This window comes from Lampetra fluviatilis, chromosome 7 (assembly GCF_964198595.1).
Source record: "Lampetra fluviatilis chromosome 7, kcLamFluv1.1, whole genome shotgun sequence".
Classification (NCBI taxonomy): domain Eukaryota; kingdom Metazoa; phylum Chordata; class Hyperoartia; order Petromyzontiformes; family Petromyzontidae; genus Lampetra; species Lampetra fluviatilis.
Window position 1 is genome coordinate 263457 of NC_136281.1, and position 19867 is coordinate 283323.

At 47.5% G+C, this 19867-nt stretch overlaps 1 protein-coding gene across 3 annotated transcripts in view; it reads right to left on the minus strand.

Annotated features, from left to right (window-relative positions):
* LOC144933373 (striatin-3-like) overlaps positions 1–19867 on the minus strand; it is a 119043-nt gene that overhangs the window by 76250 nt on the left and 22926 nt on the right. For all 3 annotated transcript variants that reach the window (XM_078858070.1, XM_078858071.1, XM_078858069.1), the window contains exon 2: positions 19067–19170. In XM_078858070.1, the coding sequence (XP_078714196.1) occupies positions 19067–19170 (104 nt within the window). The remainder of the gene's footprint in view (positions 1–19066; positions 19171–19867) is intronic.

Here is a 19867-nt window from a genome sequence, read left to right on the forward strand (position 1 = left end):
AGGATGAGTGGTGAGGGTGAGTGGCGGTTGTGAGTGGTGATGGGTGAGTGGTGAGCGGTGAGGGGTGAGTGGTGAGGGTGAGTGCTGAGTGGTGAGGGTGAGTGGTGAGAGAGTGGTTAGTTTTGAGGGTGAGTGGTGAGGTTGAGTGGTGAGGGTTAGTGGAGAGTGGTGAGTGGTGATTGGTCAGTGGTGATTGGTGAGGATGAATGGTGAGTAGTGAGGGTGAAGTTGAGTGGTGAGGGTGAGTGGTGGTTGTGACGGTGAGTGGTGAGGGTGAGTGGTGAGGCTGAATGGTGAGGGTGAATGGTGAGAGTGAGTGGTGAGTGGTGAGGGAGAGTGGTGAGTGAGAGTGGTGAGGGTTAGTGGTGAGGGTTAGTGGTGAGGGTTAGTGGTGAGGGTGAGTGGTGATTGGTGAGTGGTGATTGGTGAGGGTGAGTGGTGAGGGTGAGTGGTGAGGGAGAGTGGTGAGGGAGATTGGTGAGGGAGGTTGGTGAGTGGTGAGTTGTGAGGGTGAATGGTGAATAGTGAGTGGGAGTGGTGAGGATGAGTGGTAAGGGTGAGTTGTGAGTGGTGAATGGTGAGGGTGAATGATGAGTACAGTCAATATGCACTGCTGTTATCATACCAGGTACCACCACCACAATATGTACTCCTCTCATCATCGCAGATACCACCACAGCAGTATGCACTGCTGTAATCATAGCAGGTTCCACCACAATATGCACTGCTGTCATCATAACAGGTACCAACACAGCAGTATGCACTGCTGTAGTGATAGCAGGTACGACCTCAGTCGGTATACACTGCTGTAGCGATAGTAGATACTGCTATCGAGTTGGTAGATACCGCTATAGTAAATACTAAAACAGTCAGTATATACCGCTACAGTCAGTCAATACTGCTACAGTCAGTATATACTACTATACAGTCAGTACATACTACCACGGTGAGTAGCTACTAGAGTCAGTAGATACTATTATAGAGTGAGTAGATACTGCTATAGATTTTGTAGTTACTACTATAGTCAGTGGATACAACTATAGAGTCAGCAGATACTATACAGTTAGTCGTTACGAGTATATAGTCGGTAGATACTACTGTAGGCCCAGTAAATACTACTATGGTCAGTAGTTATTACAGTCACTAAATACTACTACACAGTCAGTAGCTACTACTGGCTCAGTAGATACTACGGTACAGTCAGTAGATACTACTACAGAGTCAATAGATACCACTTCCTCTGTTGTATGTAAGGTGTTGTTAGTATATATACCAACGAGGGGTAAAGATATTTTTTGAGGGGGGGGGGGAGACCGCAATTTTCGGAAACCTTTTGACATCAACTATTTACCCCACACTTTCTACAACTTTTTTGACTTGTGAAAGCCTCTTATATATTTGTTGGTGGAGAAATGTACAAACAGCCCACCGGGCTTTGACAATACCTTAGTATCTGTGTATATATATGTAAGGTTTTTAAGAAATATATTTTTCACCCGGGCAAAGCCGGGTACTTCCGCTAGTATATATAAAAGGGAAATTTGTGAATATGTGTGTCTGTTCGAAATGTTGCGCAGACTTCCCAACATGCAACAAACTTGAAATTTGGCATGTGGGTAGCTTCCAGACTGTACACAATGCAGGTATAAAAATGACTTTTATATTTTGGTGGGGGGGGGGCGCAATAATGGACGTCACATCTGTGATGTCACCCACATGCGGCATCGTTAAGCAGTGTGCCTGCTGACGTCACACATCCTCCCACGCACCCTCCACGTAGGCCGTGTATTAATCCAAGACAAGAATCCAAGTTTCGGACGAAGCCGGGTAGTGGCACATCCACCATTTACAGTTAAGACTAATGAGACATCTGTTTTGAGGACTTTTCCCAAGTTTGTCCCTAAGGTCTTATCAGACTTACAAGTAACACCAGAACATTATCCTGCATCCTTTTTGTCGTGCAATTCTGAAAGAATGTGACATTCACTTGTTGGCATGTCCCATTCCAAGCTGATATACCCAAAAGGATCCAGGTTGTAACAAGAGGTGGAAGTGCATTTCTAATCCCAAGGTGTGCAAGTCAATGTTGGAATAACTTTGTAAATGCACAAAACACAGATGTTGAACTAATTATAATGAGTGGTGCCTATCAAGCCTGTTTATAACCTTGCATGGTAAATAACATGACATTGTGGTACAAGAGGGATCAATTGGTCAGACTTAAATCCCAAAAACTAAATTATCTTCCCAAGAATGCAAAAGCTGAATGGGAACACCATTAATACTGGACCCATTTTTCTATTTGTGCGAGAGCTTTTCAGTATGCTATGATGAAATTATCCCGCCAAGGTAAGAGATTGGTCCAATACAACTGGGTGAACAATTGTAACTGAATGCACTCATTAGGGCGCCATGGGCAACAGATGAAGGGTGGAACAAGCAGCATGATTCACTGTGCACAGCCACCAATTCCAGAACAAGCTGGTTGTTTACCCACCGCCCACGTGGCCATTCCACTCATTCTCTGCTCTCACTTTGTAATATGTGCCCTTTCTTTATAGATGTGGTGTATTTTTTTCAAAAAATTCTAAATTTCCAGTTAGTAATGGTGATATCCAGCTGGGAAGCAGCTTGCAAGCAAACATTTGGAAGCTTACATCCTGACATCTAAGCAACTGCCAAACACTGATAAATTAATCCCGGTGCATGATCAATTCAGGGTCAAAACAACAAAATGAACACTCATTTTCAAAAGTAAATCCTGGTTGTCCAATGGGGAGATTAGCAGCTACCATTGTAATGTATAATTACCATAAATGGCTCAGGTAATGTTGTTTAAAGGAAGCCATGTAAAAAGCAATAAAGCAAATTGGTGTAGTGTGTCAGTTGTCTTTCCTTGTAGGCATCAGGCCTCCTCTGGGCACTCCACACATAAAGTGAGACTTAGGCCTTCCTGAACCTTAGCCTAGCTCAGGAATTAATGCTGAACTCCAAGAATCTTTAATTTGTCTTTGACTCTAAGGCATTCCTTCAAGTGGGACTAACATTCAGTGAATATGCAAAAACACTGGTCTCTTCCAGTCTAGTTATTGCCTTGATGTACACTTTGGGTTTTTACTTTCAAAGAGTGGAAAATCAACCATGGACTAATTAAGAACGTTTATTGTTCTGGGTTCGACACATGTTTGTAATTTGTATCTCCCTCTGGAATTATGTCCTTGTTCTGGGTTTATTAATAAAAAAGCACACCTATTGTGTCCAAAATGTCAGTGTTCTAGGCATTTGCACACAACCCTGTTCTACATTCAATCTTGATTTGAAGCGTTCGTGACTGCAGGAATCCATACTCTTTGGTTCTTTCGGTAAAGTCACGTAGATAGAAAAACATTTTCTGTTTTACATTGTGTTTGCTTCCCATACATTTACTTTAAAAGTTGCTGTGGAGGATGTGACACTGTAGCTCAGTGGCATGACTCACAATTGGAAGGTGTATAATTAAAATCCAAAAAAACAGGAGGCTCATACCATCATCCTGTTAGATCATTAAAATTGTGAAAATCCAACAGTGGTGGTGCTGCGGAGAGTGGCTTCCACCACAGGAATATGACATTCCCACCAATCACTTAGGGCTGCCAACAAAGGTGAGCACCGCCTAATGCTCATTGACTATGGCCTTTTAATTGAACAAGAGTGGAGGCATTGCTAGAAACATAACGGCAAGTAAAGGAAGATGAGACCCTAAAAACTAATTATTTTGTCACAAAATAAATAAACAACGTGACTTCAGCTTTAAAGCGACAAGTATTTTTTACAATACGAATCAACCACAAGGCCTTCTGGGAGTGTACTATTCATGTTAACCACAAGGCCTTCTGGGAAAGCATAATTTCAGCTGCTTTGTTCAATGCAAGCAAACTCTGGACCAGTTTTGTCAGTGTCCCCAGCTAGGATGTCTGCATCTCTCCCTGCACCAATGATGGTAAATTTCCAGATGTTATAGGTGGGAACGCTCTCTTTAAGATATGGGTCTTTACACTTAATGCTTCAATCTTATGTTGGTATAAGTTGAGAGCCGTTTGATTTGAGTTGCATCTTCCTCTGAGATCGACCCTCATGAGCGTTCCAGGCTCATGCAAATGCAGTCCGTTCATTTACTCGCACCCACGCACATTATGACGCGTGCGCGCGAACACCCTTAAGGCGTGCATAGCAAGGCACTATAAAGGGTGGTTTAACAAAAATGCAGAGAATGCAGACGGAGGAAAGCAGACTCCCCAAAAAAACATAACGTGGCAAATTTGTTAGGAAAGTCGTACAAAGTTTTAAATGAGGCTGGGTGGCTAGTTATAAAAGAGCCATTCATGCAGCATGCAGCACCGCTCACCTTAGAGCTATGGGTGGAACCGAGACCACATTTTAACCGGTGGCATTCTTTCTTAGAATCTGACCTTTCAGCATTATTTCACAAACTAGCCTTTTGCCCATCCAAGGATGGGTGTATTGCAGTAAATCTGAAACTTGCAAGCGAAAAGCAGACTGCGACGTGATATTCATTGCATCAATTCATGTGCAATTGGTAAGGCCGCGGTGACAGACTTATTTCATTTAAAGGTTATAATCCCTTGTTCATCATGACGTCCTTTTTACTTCTACGTCTCAACAGCGTTACGGAGATCGCGTGACGTGAGGGTTCTGCCTTTGTAGTGAGGGTTATAAGTTGACGCTCTGAAGACCTGTCGTGGAGTCACAACACTGCATCACTGGCCAAAAAAGCCCAACAGCGCCTGTACTTTCTCCGCAAACTGAGAAGAGCAGGAGCCCCGCCCCCCATCATGCACACCTTCTACAGAGGCACCGTTGAGAGCATCTTGACGAGCTGCATCACCGTGTGGTACGGCACCTGCACCGTGTCCTGCCGCAAGACTCTGCAGCGCATAGTGAGAGCAGCTGAGAGGATCATTGGTGTCTCTCTCCCCCCTCTTCTGGACATTTATAACACCCGCATCACCAGCAAAGCAATCAAGATTGCAGGTGATCCCACCCACCCATCTCACAGCCTCTTCAGCCTGCTGCCGTCAGGGAGGAGATTGCGGAGTCTTCGGGCCAAGACCAGCAGGCTCAAAGACAGTTTCTTTCACCAGGCTGTCAGGAGACTCAACTCCCTCCCTGCTCTACCATCACTCCCCCCCTCTGCCCACCCTCCCCCCCTTGCCCCCAACCCCCACACACACATTCACTCGTACATCCTGATCTCTGGACTGCACATTGCACTACATCGCACTACCACACCGGTTTAAATATCTTATTTCTTTAAATATTTTATTTAAATAATATTTTACATTTTATAATTCTTGACTGTTGTTTATTTTAAGTCTATTACATTTTTGATTATTTATCTTGTGTTGATCGCCGATTGTTTATTGTTTATTTATGTCTGTTAATTGTGATTCATTTTTTAATTGCTTGGTTGCACCGTGGGACCAAGAGAGAGGACTGTAATTTCATCTGTGTTGTATGTTATGCATGTAACACACTTGACAATAAAGTGACTTTTGACTTTTTGACTTTTGAGGAGGCGCCTCGCCCTCCCCATGTAAAGTGACGTCACCCGATAATTATTATTAAGGGCGGGGGTGTCCATTTGGAGGATGTCACATGTTCATGATTATTAATGAGGGGGGCTGTTCGATGTGGAGTGACGTCACCCGCTCATAATTATTAATTAGAGGGGGGGGGGTGGTCCATGTGGAGGACGTAACCTGTTCATGATTATTAATGAGGGGGGCTGGTCGACATGGAGTGACGTCACGTGCGGGACAGATATTGTTGGCTCATTATAATAATTAATAAGAAAATAGTTTTCCATAAATAATGTCACATAGCCCATGATGAAATAACAAGTCAATAAAATATGTGAGCAGTGCAATCACATTACATCCAATTTGCCATTCTGCCAAATTGCCCGATGCTGGATGTAATTACCAGCGAAACGTCGTACTCAAAAATTGTAAATGTTGTGGATTCACTCTTCAACACACCGGTGGGCTAAAGCAGTGAACTATTTGTCTTTGTCAACATGACACTTTTTTACTGATTGGCCGTGTCGGGTGGTGGAGGGCTACGACACATATATAAATAACGTGATCGAACCCAAAAACGTTTATTATGAAGAATATTGGTCGCGAAAGCCTACGTGTTAAACTACATATGATAACATTGGTACAGTACAACGTGGTTTGGCCAACAGATTGGTGGCAGAAATATTCATTATTTGACCTTTCATTGAAATATATTGAATAATATACGTTCTCATTTGAACTCTTTTATTTAGGCGAACAAAAATCCCAAGCTATTAGAACGTTTACATTGCATACATTAAAACCTTTTAATAGCTTGTTTTTACATCCCATATCTCAAGTCGAGTGGAAGAATAGGCCAAAGGACTCCAGAGACCGCTCCAAGTAGAGGCCTGGCCGACAACAGTAGCATGAGCAAGCAATCGCAGTACTGCAACTTTAGCAATTTAATATGGATACATCGTAAAACATTTTAAGATTCCAATTGGCAAAAAAACAACTCAATAACAATGAGGCGGCCTCATCAGATGAACACAGAGTTTGAATGCCCCTTTTCTCAAACCAGTTCAACCGCACCATTTTGGTGCAGAAACCTGAGAAGCAAACAAGGGCATGTGGATGACTTTTGGAAATAACACCCTTGGAAGAGTCGCATGAATGTGTTCTGTATTATTAATGGACAGCCACGTGAATGCCAAGTGAGAATGACCCAACGGAAAGTTGATCTGTCATTCACTGGGGCCAGCGGCATGGTGAGTTTCTTTAAGTCACCTGTATGTCCATGTTAATCACAACGCATATTTACTTTTCCACAGCGACTCTCGAATAGTAATCGGCGAGTGGCCAGAACTGCTTTAAGTATCTCCCACTGTCATTAAGAACACCATTATTGTCGAGATCAAGTGAACATTAATTATAAAAGTAAACATTACAGCAGCGATAACTGTACAACAGCTAGCCACTGGGGCTCTTTTAGACATATAATGCATAACATAAACTGGACCATGAGGCCCAGTCATGGGCAATGTCTTATTAAAATTATTACAAAGCACCTGAAAGTTGATTTTCCTGTGCAGGGCTGGCTTTAAACAAGCACACATTAACAAAAAAATGTAATCCTGAAACACTTAACCGCAACTGGACTTTCTCTCTCGGACGTTTTGAATGAATCACATGAATAGTGGATGTGTAGGGGTCTTACGGAGGAAATATGTGTAGAGCTGATATGTATGGGATCCTACGGGAAACTAGCACAGTGGGCGGGCTACGTCAGTGCACGGGCAGGTGCCCTCTACGACGTCCGCGCTTCGGACGTTACGATCCCCCGGGGCCCCACTCCTCAGGGAGGGGGATGTATAAAAGGGGAATGTATCGGGGGGCTCGGGAGTGTTGGGTTAGCTAAGAAGAGAAGACGGAAGACATCCTAGATAGAGCCCTGGTCTCCCCCTGGTACGCCGTCCTTGTCAGGACCGCGCAGGCTCGAGCCAGTGGCGTGGTGCCAGAGCCAGAGCCAGTGCTGGTCTGGACTCTGAGTACCGGGCCCGACTGACCAGTGTCGGGCCAAGATAGCCTCCCCTAGTCCACGAGAGGAGGACTCTGAGGCAGGCTAGGGTTAGCTAGGAGGTGTGTCCTCAGATAGACGGGTGAGGGGGCCAATACCCCCTCAAGTGTGTATGTCACAACGTTTGGTGTAATAAACCTCAGTGTGCCTCAACCCCGGGTGTCGACCTGTATTCGACGGTACTACATCTGGCGTCAGAAGTAAACAACAACGAACATGGACACGCGCCGAACAGCTCGGGCCGGGGTGCAGGAGGCGGAGGACACCGCGGGAAGTGCGGTACCAGAGACGGCTGATGGGGGCAACGAGCAGCCGGGACCGAATGCATCCTTACCGGGGCATCGGGAGGAAGGGGAGTCGCTGTCCGACGGACTTCGGCTGGCGCACGCGAGGTTGGCGGAGCTGCTATACGCTGCTGCCGCCACACTCGAGACCATCACTCGGCTGGGGGCTGCTGGACCACCGCGGGGCGAGGACGGCCGACGGCCGTTGCACCTTCCCGCCATTTCTACCGACGGCACTTTTGAAAGTCCCGCCATCGCCGCAGCAGCTGCCGAGGGCGTGGCCAACCTCAACTTGGGGTCCGACATCGGCTCCGCTGGGGCTGCCGCGTCACCGCCTTCGGACGGAGCGTCACTATCTGCGCGACAGGCGATTACAGCTGCCGTTCGTGCTGACGCTCGGCCGAGTTGCGGGGACATCAAAGTGCGGGCCTCCACGGCGGTCGCTGCGCTACACCAAAGGCTGCCCCCGCTGAAGGAGTTTGTGGCTGAGGAGGGCGACTGGGGGGGATTTCAGCGGCGCTTCCTCGCGCATCAAGAGATGGCGGGGTGGTCAGACGACGAAGCCCTCTGCGCACTACCGGCGCTCCTTGACGGCGACGCCCTCGCCGCTCTTACGTCCGCATCGAGGGACAAGCGTTCTACTCTTCAGATGGCGCTGCAATTGCTGGCTGGGGTTTACGGACCCTCGGCGGAGTGTAGGCAGCGATTCTACGATCGCCAGCGGGGTGCGAAGGAGTCGCCCCTCGCCTACCGTACGAGCCTTCTGGCGCTCGCAAAGACGGCCTTCCCTCGTATGGATGACCAAGGCGTCGACGCCATGGTCACCGAGAAGATCCTTCTGCTGGCGGACGACCTGGACGTCGCTATCGTCGCGCAGGAGGACGCAGAGATGGGTTCCCTCCAAGCGGCGCGGCTCCTCCACGCCAACCTCCTGTCGCAGCGAAGGAAGGCCAGCAGGGCAGCTGCCGGCCGTACGGTGGCTGCCATCACCCCACCGACGGAGGAGGTCTACGCCGCCGACTTCCGACAGCAGCAACGGATGGGAGCACGGGCGGACCGGGATGGGTCGGCCCGCTCCGACCGCCCGTCTTCACCACCTGCGCTCCCGCGCTGCTATAACTGCGGCATCCGGGGCCACGTCGCCTCGGGGTGCCGCTCCCCTCGACAGCGGGGGACGACGCCTCGCCGGGACGCCGGCCCTCCTCCTCCTCCTCCCAAGCTCCACCGACATGACCCGGCGAGTCGCGGCACCCCACATGTTTGGCTGAAGCACACACCCGTTACACATGTACACACCGCAACGAACGGGGGGCCAACATTGCAAACCGAATTCGAACCCGCCCAGTGGTCCGTGTTGGCCCATCGCGTTCTAGCTGCGCCGTCGGGGTCGTCGGCCGTAGTAGGGTATATTGACGGGGTCGAAGTGCGTATCCTCGTCGATACAGGTGCGTCGGCAACCATCATTTCGGAACTAATATACAACATTCTCCCTGTCCAAAGTCGTCCCTTGCTACTGGTTAACGTCCCATTCTACGCTGCTAACGGGGGCTCACTGGGTATCATGGGTCAGATTCGCGCGCAAATTTCGATCGGTGATATTAAATTGTCCGGCCCTATTTTTGTGTCCTCCTCGCTGGCGGTTCCGTGCCTGCTGGGGACGGATTTCTTGGGCAAAATGCCGATTCGGATTATGATTAATCAGGGTTGCATTGAACTCCCGTCGGGACGGCGGATGGCGTTTTTGCCTTCCCCTACTACGGATCGCTCGGCGTTCGCGACGGTACCCGCGTTTGTAGTTCAGACGGTTCGCGTGCCGCCGGGGGCACAAATGTTGGTGCCCCTAAAGCTTCGTAGGCCCTTCGCTAAGGGTGTTGGGGACCAGGGTGTCCTGCTGGGGCCATCTAGGGCTGGGGTTAGCGGGCCGCATTTGATTCCCGCTCAGACCATTGTAAGGGGGGACGGGGACCCCTTCATCGCGGTCCTCAATGTGGGGTCGCAGGCCGTGGTAATTCCCCAAGGGACCGTGCTTGCTCACGCAACGCCGGTGCCCTGTGAGGAGTCTGTCGCAAATCACGTGCACGCTGCCACTCTGCCGACTCCACATTCGGACACCGATGAAGGGTGGCTTGAGGCGCTTTGTGCGGGATCGACGGACCTGTCGGATGTAGAGCGTCAAAAACTTAGGACACTATTGCGCGAATTCGCCGATGTGTTTAGTCAAAACAAATTCGATCTGGGCTGCACCCATTTGCTGCGTCACCATATTGATACTGGTGACAGCGCGCCCATACGTCAAAATCCCTTCCGGCTGAGTCCCGCCGAGAAGGACCATGTCAAATCGGCTGTTGATGACATGTTAGCCGCCGATATCATTTCTCCCTCTACCAGCCCGTGGGGAGCACCGATCGTTCTGGTAAAGAAACAGGATGGATCGTTGCGGTTTTGCGTCGATTTTCGCCGCCTCAACAAAATTTCCGTTGCTGACGCATACCCGCTTCCCCGTATTGATGAATCGCTCGACGCCTTGGCGGGGGCGCGATTCTTCTCCACATTGGATTTGCTTTCGGGATTCTGGCAGCTTCCTCTGGACGATGAATCTAAGCCTAAAACCGCATTCCGTACGCCACATGGTCTCTTCCAATTTAACCGGTTGCCGATGGGATTACACTCGGCGCCGGCGACTTTCCAGCGATTGATGGAATTGGTTTTGGCTGGATTGCAGTGGGATTCGTGTTTAATCTATTTGGACGACGTTATCGTCTTTAGCAGAACATTTGACGAGCATCTCCAGAGGTTGCGGGCCGTTTTCCTCAAAATGCGGGCTGCTAATTTGAAATTTAAACCCCAAAAGTGTCATTTGTTGCGCGAATCGGTACGTTATTTGGGGCACATCGTAGGGCGCTCGGGTATTGCTACCGATCCCGCCAAAACGCAGTGCGTCAGCTCCTGGCCGACTCCCACCTCGGTGGGAGAGGTCAGGAGCTTTGTTGGTTTCGCGTCATACTACCGACGCTTTGTCGCGGACTTTGCCACCATTGCTAAGCCCCTGCACGCTTTGACGTCAAAGGGGGTCCGTTTCCATTGGGGACAGGAGGAGGAGGCTGCGTTCCGCTCACTTCGGGACGCTCTGGTTAATGCCCATCCCCTGGTTTATCCCGATTTTTCAAAACCCTTGTGCTCGATACTGACGCGAGCAACACAGGTATTGGGGGCGTGCTGTCCCAGGTGGTCGAGGGCGTCGAACGGGTGGTCGCGTACGGTAGCCGAGTGTTGTCTCCAGCGGAGCAACGATATTGTGTCACGCGTCGGGAACTGCTGGCAATTGTCTACTTCATCCAGCAGTACCGGCCGTATCTGTACGGACAGTGTTTCACCGTCCGTACAGACCATGCAGCGCTACAGTACGCCCTGCGAGTCCAACAACCATCGGAACAATTGTCTCGATGGCTGGAGGTTCTCCAGGATTTTGATTTTCAGACCACGTACCGTAAGGGCGTTCGCCACACCAACGCGGACGCCCTGTCACGCATGCCGACCACCCCCGAATGCGCATGCCTCCTGGGGTCGGGTCGGTGCAGGCATCCTGCTGAATTGCCTGTCCCGGTCTTGGCGGCTGCTGATGACGCAGCATCAATGACTAATTCTATCGCACAAAAGGGTTCTGATTCCCTGTTGGGGTTGCCTGCTACGGAATGGGGCCGGTTGCAAATGGAAGATACTTCCCTCCTTGCGTTGCGCCGCCGCGTCAGGGACCGGGGGCGGGGGAGGGGTGATGCCGACGCATGGGAAATGCTCGGTGGGTTGTTAATGCATTGGGACGGGAAATCCCATCGCCACCGGCTGGTGGTCCCTTCGGGGTTACGGGGTAGGGTGGTGTGGGCCGCTCACGAGCGCCTCCTCCACCTGGGTACCCAAAAGACCCTGGCCTTGCTCCAATCTTTTGGCCGGGCATGACAAGGGATGTCGGGGATCTATTAGGATCGTGCCCTAGATGTGCGCAGCGCAAACCACCAGCGAAGGAGTCGAACCCGCCCCTGCAATCTATCAGGGTTTCCCGGGTGAACGAACTCGTCGCGCTGGACATTCTAGGACCGTTCCCCGCCACCCCCAGGGGAAATAGGTATTTGCTAACCGGGGTTGAATATTTCACGCGCTGGCCTATGGCCTGGCCCCTGGCCAACCAGTCGGCGGCAGCCATCGTGGAGGCCTTTGTCCAGGGATACGTCCTTGACAAAGGTGCTCCCGAGAGGCTGCTGACCGACCAGGGTAAAAAATTTTCAAGCAAATTGCTCAAACAGGTCTGTGAGATCCTTGGCACTAAAAAGATTCGCACCTCTCCATATCACCCACAAACCGACGGGATGGTCGAGCGGTTGCATCGTACCATCACGTCGATGTTGTCGCAGCACGTTTCTGACTCACAGACGGATTGGGATTTGAAAATTCAGGGGGTCCTGTCAGCATACCGGTTGGCCCCCCATGCTGCGACGGGATTTTCCCCCTTTTTCCTTATGTATGGCCGCGAACCGGAGCCACCTGTTCAGGCCCAACTGCAGATCCCGGCGCCGCAGGGAAAAACTCAATTGGCCGAACATGTTAAATTCAACCTGGAAAAATTAACGGAGGCACGGGATGCTGCCATGCAGAATTCTGCCAGGCGGCAGAGGGCTAATGAGCGCCTCAGAATGGGTCGCGCGCATGTGATACAGTGGAAGCCGGGGGACAGGGCATGGTTGCACTGTCCCCAGGTACCGCTCGCGTCCTCCTCTAAACTGCTGCGACCGTGGCGGGGTCCCGTCGAGGTGGTTGAGGTCCTGAGACCTCAGTGCGTGCGCATTCAATGGGGGAGGCGCCGGTGGTTTGTACACCCCTCCAGGCTAAAACCCTTCGTTGCGGTGCGAGATCCCACTACACACGCGCGTGGCCAAACATGTGGGGGGGCGTCCGACTCAGAGGGGTCTTCTCCGTTGCACCCGCCTAACGTGCTGCCGGCTGTCCCACCCCCAGGTGCACCGGGAGTGACGGGCTCACGCCCGACGACCCCCGCAGGTGATGCTGAGGGTCTTGCGACGTCGGCAACAGACTCGCTCTGTGATGAACACCTGCCGGCCGACGACCTGCCGGCCGACGGCCTGCCGGCCCTGTCCCGTGTGACGGGCCTGCGGCGAGGACGCGCGCAAAAATGCGCAAACTCTTGTGAAAAAAAAAAGAAGAAAAAAATATATATTTTTTTTTTGCATCTTTTGTGGGTTCTCTTTCCGGTGTACATTCGCATGTTGTGCTCACGGTGTGGGGCGTCCGTGCTGTGTTCCCGGCACGTGCCACGTTGCGTTGTACGGTTATTGGGCGTGCTGTGTGTTGTGTGTGTTGTGTGTGTTGTGTGTGTTCTGTGTGTTCTGTGGGTGCTGGGGGGGGACTCCAGGAAAAGAAACACGTGTATATACGCTCGTCCTACGGTTTTCGTATTTATTCGCGGGGGGTTCGTCGGGTTATTTTTCCTTCCTGTTGTTCTTCTCGTTGCGTTATTGTTGAAAAAAAAATGAGGCACACGCTGGGGGATCGAGGGCTGAATAAACTTTTATTGTCAATGTTGCAGCCGGGACGGCTGCGAGCTGTACAGGGGGGGGTGATGTAGGGGTCTTACGGAGGAAATATGTGTAGAGCTGATATGTATGGGATCCTACGGGAAACTAGCACAGTGGGCGGGGCTACGTCAGTGCACGGGCAGGTGCCCTCTACGACGTCCGCGCTTCGGACGTTACGATCCCCCGGGGCCCCACCCCTCAGGGAGGGGGATGTATAAAAGGGGAATGTATCGGGGGGCTCGGGAGTGTTGGGTTAGCTAAGAAGAGAAGACGGAAGACGTCCTAGATAGAGCCCTGGTCTCCCCCTGGTACGCCGTCCTTGTCAGGACCGCGCAGGCTCGAGCCAGTGGCGTGGTGCCAGAGCCAGAGCCAGTGCTGGTCTGGACTCTGAGTACCGGGCCCGACTGACCAGTGTCGGGCCAAGATAGCCTCCCCTAGTCCACGAGAGGAGGACTCTGAGGCAGGCTAGGGTTAGCTAGGAGGTGTGTCCTCAGATAGACGGGTGAGGGGGCCAATACCCCCTCAAGTGTGTATGTCACAACGTTTGGTGTAATAAACCTCAGTGTGCCTCAACCCCGGGTGTCGACCTGTATTCGACGGTACTACAGATGCATTGTTTGTATTAAACTGTTTTAGGCTTACTTTATACAGTATTTAATCACTGTATATTCAATGTATAGTGGAAATACATAACATAAATGTGTCATTATTATATTATTCTACGTTAATTTCTTGTCATCATGAAGCCACCCACACCAATTGTTCCCACCCACCACATCTCGCTGCGTTGGCAAAATGTTAACTCCCTCGCCTGGTCGTGTGGAATTTTTCCGGGTCTTCTGGTTTTTCCACGTGATGTATGGAATTACTTTTGTGATCAGTTTGTCATCCTACCTACGCACCTCGCTTAGCATGGTTGGTCATGTACAGTGCAAAAGAAGTTCAACATACATGTTGAATTTCTTTATTACCGTACATAGCCAACTGTGCCAATCGGAGGTGCGGGGGAAGGACAAACTAAACAAAGCCACATGGTTGCGCTATCATTCATGGCCAGGTCATAACTGAAAAAAAGCTATATAGCTCAGTGGGCAGTACCTGGTAAAATAAAAAGTTCGGTTTAAAACTTTCAGTGCCACAGATGCAGCCACAGGCCAAGTGGTAAATATATGTTTGATGTTCTATAAACGAACTTCATAGCTACATAAACATAAACAATCCACAAATTTACTTGACAATACGGCCTAATCTAAACAACCTTCAATTACATATAAGGTGTGAAAAATCTGCTTTTAAATTCCATTTAATATAAATATAATGCATTTAGATCAAGCAAAAAATACCCAAATGAAGACAATTTTACAAACCTATGTATTACTTAATATTGGCCAATTATTGATACGTGTATTAGGATGCCAGGCATTTGTCAAGGCTAGAATAGTACAGCACACATTATTGCACGAAGTGATTAAAAGCATTGACCTACGTGAAATTGTGTTATTTATCTACACAGCCCCCCTGACGGGCAATGCGTTTAGTCAATCGACATTCGAAGGCTTTAATCCCGACCAGGAAGCACTCTTTATTTTGCTTCTCAATCCACTCATATACAGCACACATCCCTGTCACTAGAAAATTGCTTTCTCACAAGTGATTCTTCGATTGAGGAAACATCATGGAAGTCACAAGATAACATGTCTGGTGAGTGGTGAGGGGGGGCTGGTATAGTTTTCTCTGGATGCTCGAGAATTTTATTCAGAGTTTAATGTATTACAAAAAGATGATTTCAAAGGTATGTAAAGTAAATGGCGGTTAACCTATTGCTATGAAAACAGGTACTCTCTATAAAAAACATGTACTCTTAACTTAAAATCCATCCTTTGCTGTAACACTAATCATCTCATCAGGCTACAGATATGACCACTGCTCATGCTCATACTAGCAGTATTGTCCACTAAGGCACTTGACAATTCCAGTAAGAGGATCCGCAAGAGTGCTTGTTGGTTTATAAGCCCCATTAAAGTACATGGTCCATTTTGATGGCAGCATTACAGAAAGGAAAGCTTACATACAAAGCCATGCTCATTCAGCATCCAAACAAAAGTAGTTATTTATTGATGCTGCCTCTGCAATGGATACTTACACTGTGACAGGCTATATCACATGCAATGAGAACGTGCTTCTCGTTTAAAATATGCCTTCAGGATCTTTTTAGACACCATATTTTCATGTAATGGTGGCTGAGGGTTGGCCTGCTGCAAGTAGGGCCACTCCATTGCGGCCGTTGCTGACGGTAGGCATGGGGGGACGCCTTAACGTGCACATAGCCTGGCACAAGCACCATGGTGATATCACCGCCACTTCGTGGCGAATGTCAGTTGTTGTTGTTGTTGAGGGGACACTGGAGGCTCCCGCCGACATGGCAAGCACTCACAGATGTCCTCTGCAGCGATTCAGTGGTGATGGGTCCTGGTGACCCTTTAGGATGCTCCCATAACTGTTGTTTTTACACTTTCGGCTCATTCCCACCACGGGATGACTTTTCATGCATTTTTAGTGCTAGTTGAGGCTGCACCTGCAGCCGACTTGGCATCCACCTTAACCAGTCATGCACAGACACACTTCACTTTCCCAGTGTCTTCTCACCTTCAAGACAGAGGATATAAACCTGCCTGACGTGGCCAACAACACCAAACACCGTGCACGTGGGCGTAGGACATCCTCAACAGCAACCCACAATCAGCACAGGAACTCATGTGCTTATGCTGAGGAACATGGGCCTGTGAGCCCTGCCTTTGGGCCTACTGTGCCAGTAGGCCCAAAGGCACCCGTAACCAACAGTACTGCCGACCGTGAGCAGTGGGCCTTGGCACATCCAACGCTGATCGAAATATTGGACTTTCCCAGAGCTCTCGACTTTAAACCTCTCCCAGTATGGAAGTAAATACATATCTGGGGAGAGGGCCCCAAAAATAAAATAAAAACGATGACATGGGTGGGTGTAAGTGTCACGGGAGGCAGCTTCCATAACGGGCAAACGTGTGAAATCGTGGTACTGTAGTTTCTGAAAATTAAAACATTGAGAATAAATATTTAAGACAAATTAATACAAAACACATGTATCATTTAATCACTTTGGTAAGATCTCCTCATTAGAAGTGCCTTAAAAATCTTGCATGTGCAAACTGTACACTGTTGTGATTAGTTACAAATAATGTATTTTAACCCATTTTGTGGAAAATGGTCAATCTCACCATGCCCATCAAAATCATTGCCATTTGGTAAACATTTCACACAGAGGGATTAACTGCCACTGCTCTGTGCCAACTCCCAAAGGGCCTTGTACACTGTTAGTTTTAAGCCCCACAGTGCTGATAACCCTCATTATCTAAGACAGCTAATGAACACATGGCTGACAGCAGTCACTAATGGAAACAGCTTGCTCGACATTTCATAAATTTCATAACAGCATAACTATTATTTTGTCTGGATTTGCTATCATCACCAATAATGCAACTAGTAGAACCCTCTTCATCCATGGTCTGATGGCGCTGGACTTTTAACACCATCGGTCTTCACAGAGTAGTTTGTGCTACGCAAATACTTGGTATGGGGACATTACGTGAACACCGATAATCTTCTGGCCCCCCGTAGTGCTGAATGCAAAGGAATCGTCGTCCAAGGGTCGATAACCTGCGGCTCCAGAGCCACAAGCGCCTCTTTAAGGACTGCTGCTTCGTGACGTTATTTATTAAGGACCAACGTCTTGTATTCACCACTTGTATTGCGGCTCTTACAATAAAGTTTGTTTTTTTACCAAATTCGAAAAAAAATTGGCTCTTCTTGTTATTTTGGTTGGCGACCCCTGAACCAAGGCTATAACTGAGATTAACTGGGGTAGATGTACAAGTCAATGCTTTGTAAATCGTCAATGCACTTACCTCAACAAGTATGGTTGTCGAAGAGTCAGAAGACCCTTCACAAATACATGAGGTGTTCTTGGTTCTGAATGTGCATGCTGACATGGGGCTGGTGAGCCAAGTGTTTTAAGGTGGTAATGCTTCAGGCCCTTCTAAACTATATAGGTATAAATGTTAGTAGTTTCGTGCGTGTGTCACAGTAACACTCTTGCTTTCCGGCCTGTTGATTGGCCAAAACTACATTACCAATCAGAAATGTTAACACACAAATAATAAGTGGTTTTATATTTAAATCATATTTTAAAGTTTAATTAAAATAAAATATATTTAAAACATATTTTAAAGTGTATTTACAATTTAATTTTAAAAAATATCTGCTAAAACCCACGGAGAGAAAAACCATTATCAACCACAGGTGATTGCATCCCATTATTTCACAATTTTACAAATAAAATGTAACCCTATTCCATTGATTTCAATAGAAATGTCAATCATTGTACAATAACAGTTGCAGTGATTTTATAATGTTGTCTTGTTTTTTTTTATGTTTTAAAGTATAAGTCCATGCTAAACTGTTAGTATAGTCCCCCCACTGAGTGAGTGGTACATTCCAAACAGGTCAATATCTACGGTGAGCAATATGGATCAAAACAGATGCCAGTAACGCGATTTATTATTACAGATGTTAATTTGGCATCATTTGACGTACATCACAATCAGAATATTTATACTGCAGGAGGAATTTTTGTTTGTATGTTCACCACAAGTATGTGTAGTTAATGAAAACTTGATTCCTTGCAAAAGGTTTCTGTTTGGTGTTTTAACATCTTAACACCTCTTGTATTGCCAGAAAGGGTAAACCTATTCTTATAGGTGGAATCCGATAAGCTATAAAGTCCAGTAGAGGCACGGGGTAAGAACGTTACAACATCAAACAATACAAAAACATTATAGTAGGAGAAGTACAAGGAAGGTAAACACATCACCCAAACATGTACACAGTATGTTTAATACGTACACTTTCACGTCCAATATCATCCATAAATATTTACACGATCTAACCCAAAACCCCTAATAATAAGTATTTTTATATATTTTTTTTACTCTGAAAGTCCATAATACAGATTTTTTTTGGGTTAGAGCACGCAAATATTGTATCCTGTACTCCATCTGTACCATGCTGTGGGAAAGGGCGTATGAGTATTCGCAATGTTGATATACAGGTCCTATTGTTGTACAACATTAATGGTTGACACCTATCCAATGTCTTTTATTTCACCATATACAATTTATGACCGATGTGAATTTCTTTAAGGGCAGACACTTATTTTCTCGCAATACCCCCACCATTTATTGTATACAGCCAAGCTATAGTACATGGTGAGGGTATGCTACAACATTACATACACGTATATCGGAGCTGTATACAGTAAATAGTGTGATGTGTAATGTTATGGACAACCTCATTAATTGGGTCACGGTAACGCCCCCCCCCACCAGCGAGTACAGGTACATTACAAATTAGTGGACACACAAGACATTCACATGGTCATCTAGAGCACAGGTCACTTGTGTTTATTGAAGAATAAAGACCCATGTTGCATTGAGATTCCTGCGAAAGACAGCCCGATGAACTCACCTCTCTTGTTTCAGGGCATATTCCAGCATTTTTATTCTCCTCACCAGGTCCTTTTTCAGGTTTTCCTGTCCCTTCCGCTCTCCTTGTAAGAATGCTATGCGTGCCTAGACGCACAAAAATACGCACAACACACACAAACGTAGATAAATGCACACCTACGCACACACCCATACACGTACAAAACGTGTACGCATCCAGTCAAGCCCACAAAGCATATTTAACATACATACAAATTTTTATCCAATCATTTATAATAAAATTTAATTTTTTTTTACATATAATTGAGATTGTTGAATATACATTTAGATATACACTGAGAGTGCAGCAGCATACCACAGCAAAAACAAATTAGACGAGTTAGGCAAGCAATAACTCACCAAGACAATTTGACAGCAACATTAGAAGATATTTTCCAACATATGGATTCAAGAACCAAGGCATATGACACATTGTCATTATCACAGACAATGAAAATGTATTGCAGGTAACGATTTCATCATTCACTAAGAAGGTGCAAAGTCGGACTCGGGATAAATATTATCAAAACCAAAGTCATGGACAAGGTTGCTAAACAAGCAAAGAGTTATGTCAGAAGCAATACAACTGGAAAAATAAATAAAAGTATATATATAGGATAGCTACTGAATCTGGACTAAGATCAAAATTATGGAAATTCAAGCTTGTGCCCAAATGAAACTGATCCGAAGGTACCACATCACATATTGACACTAAATACAGTGATACCTCGGTTCACGAACGCTTCGGTTCACGAACAACTCGGTTCACGAACAGAAAATTTCA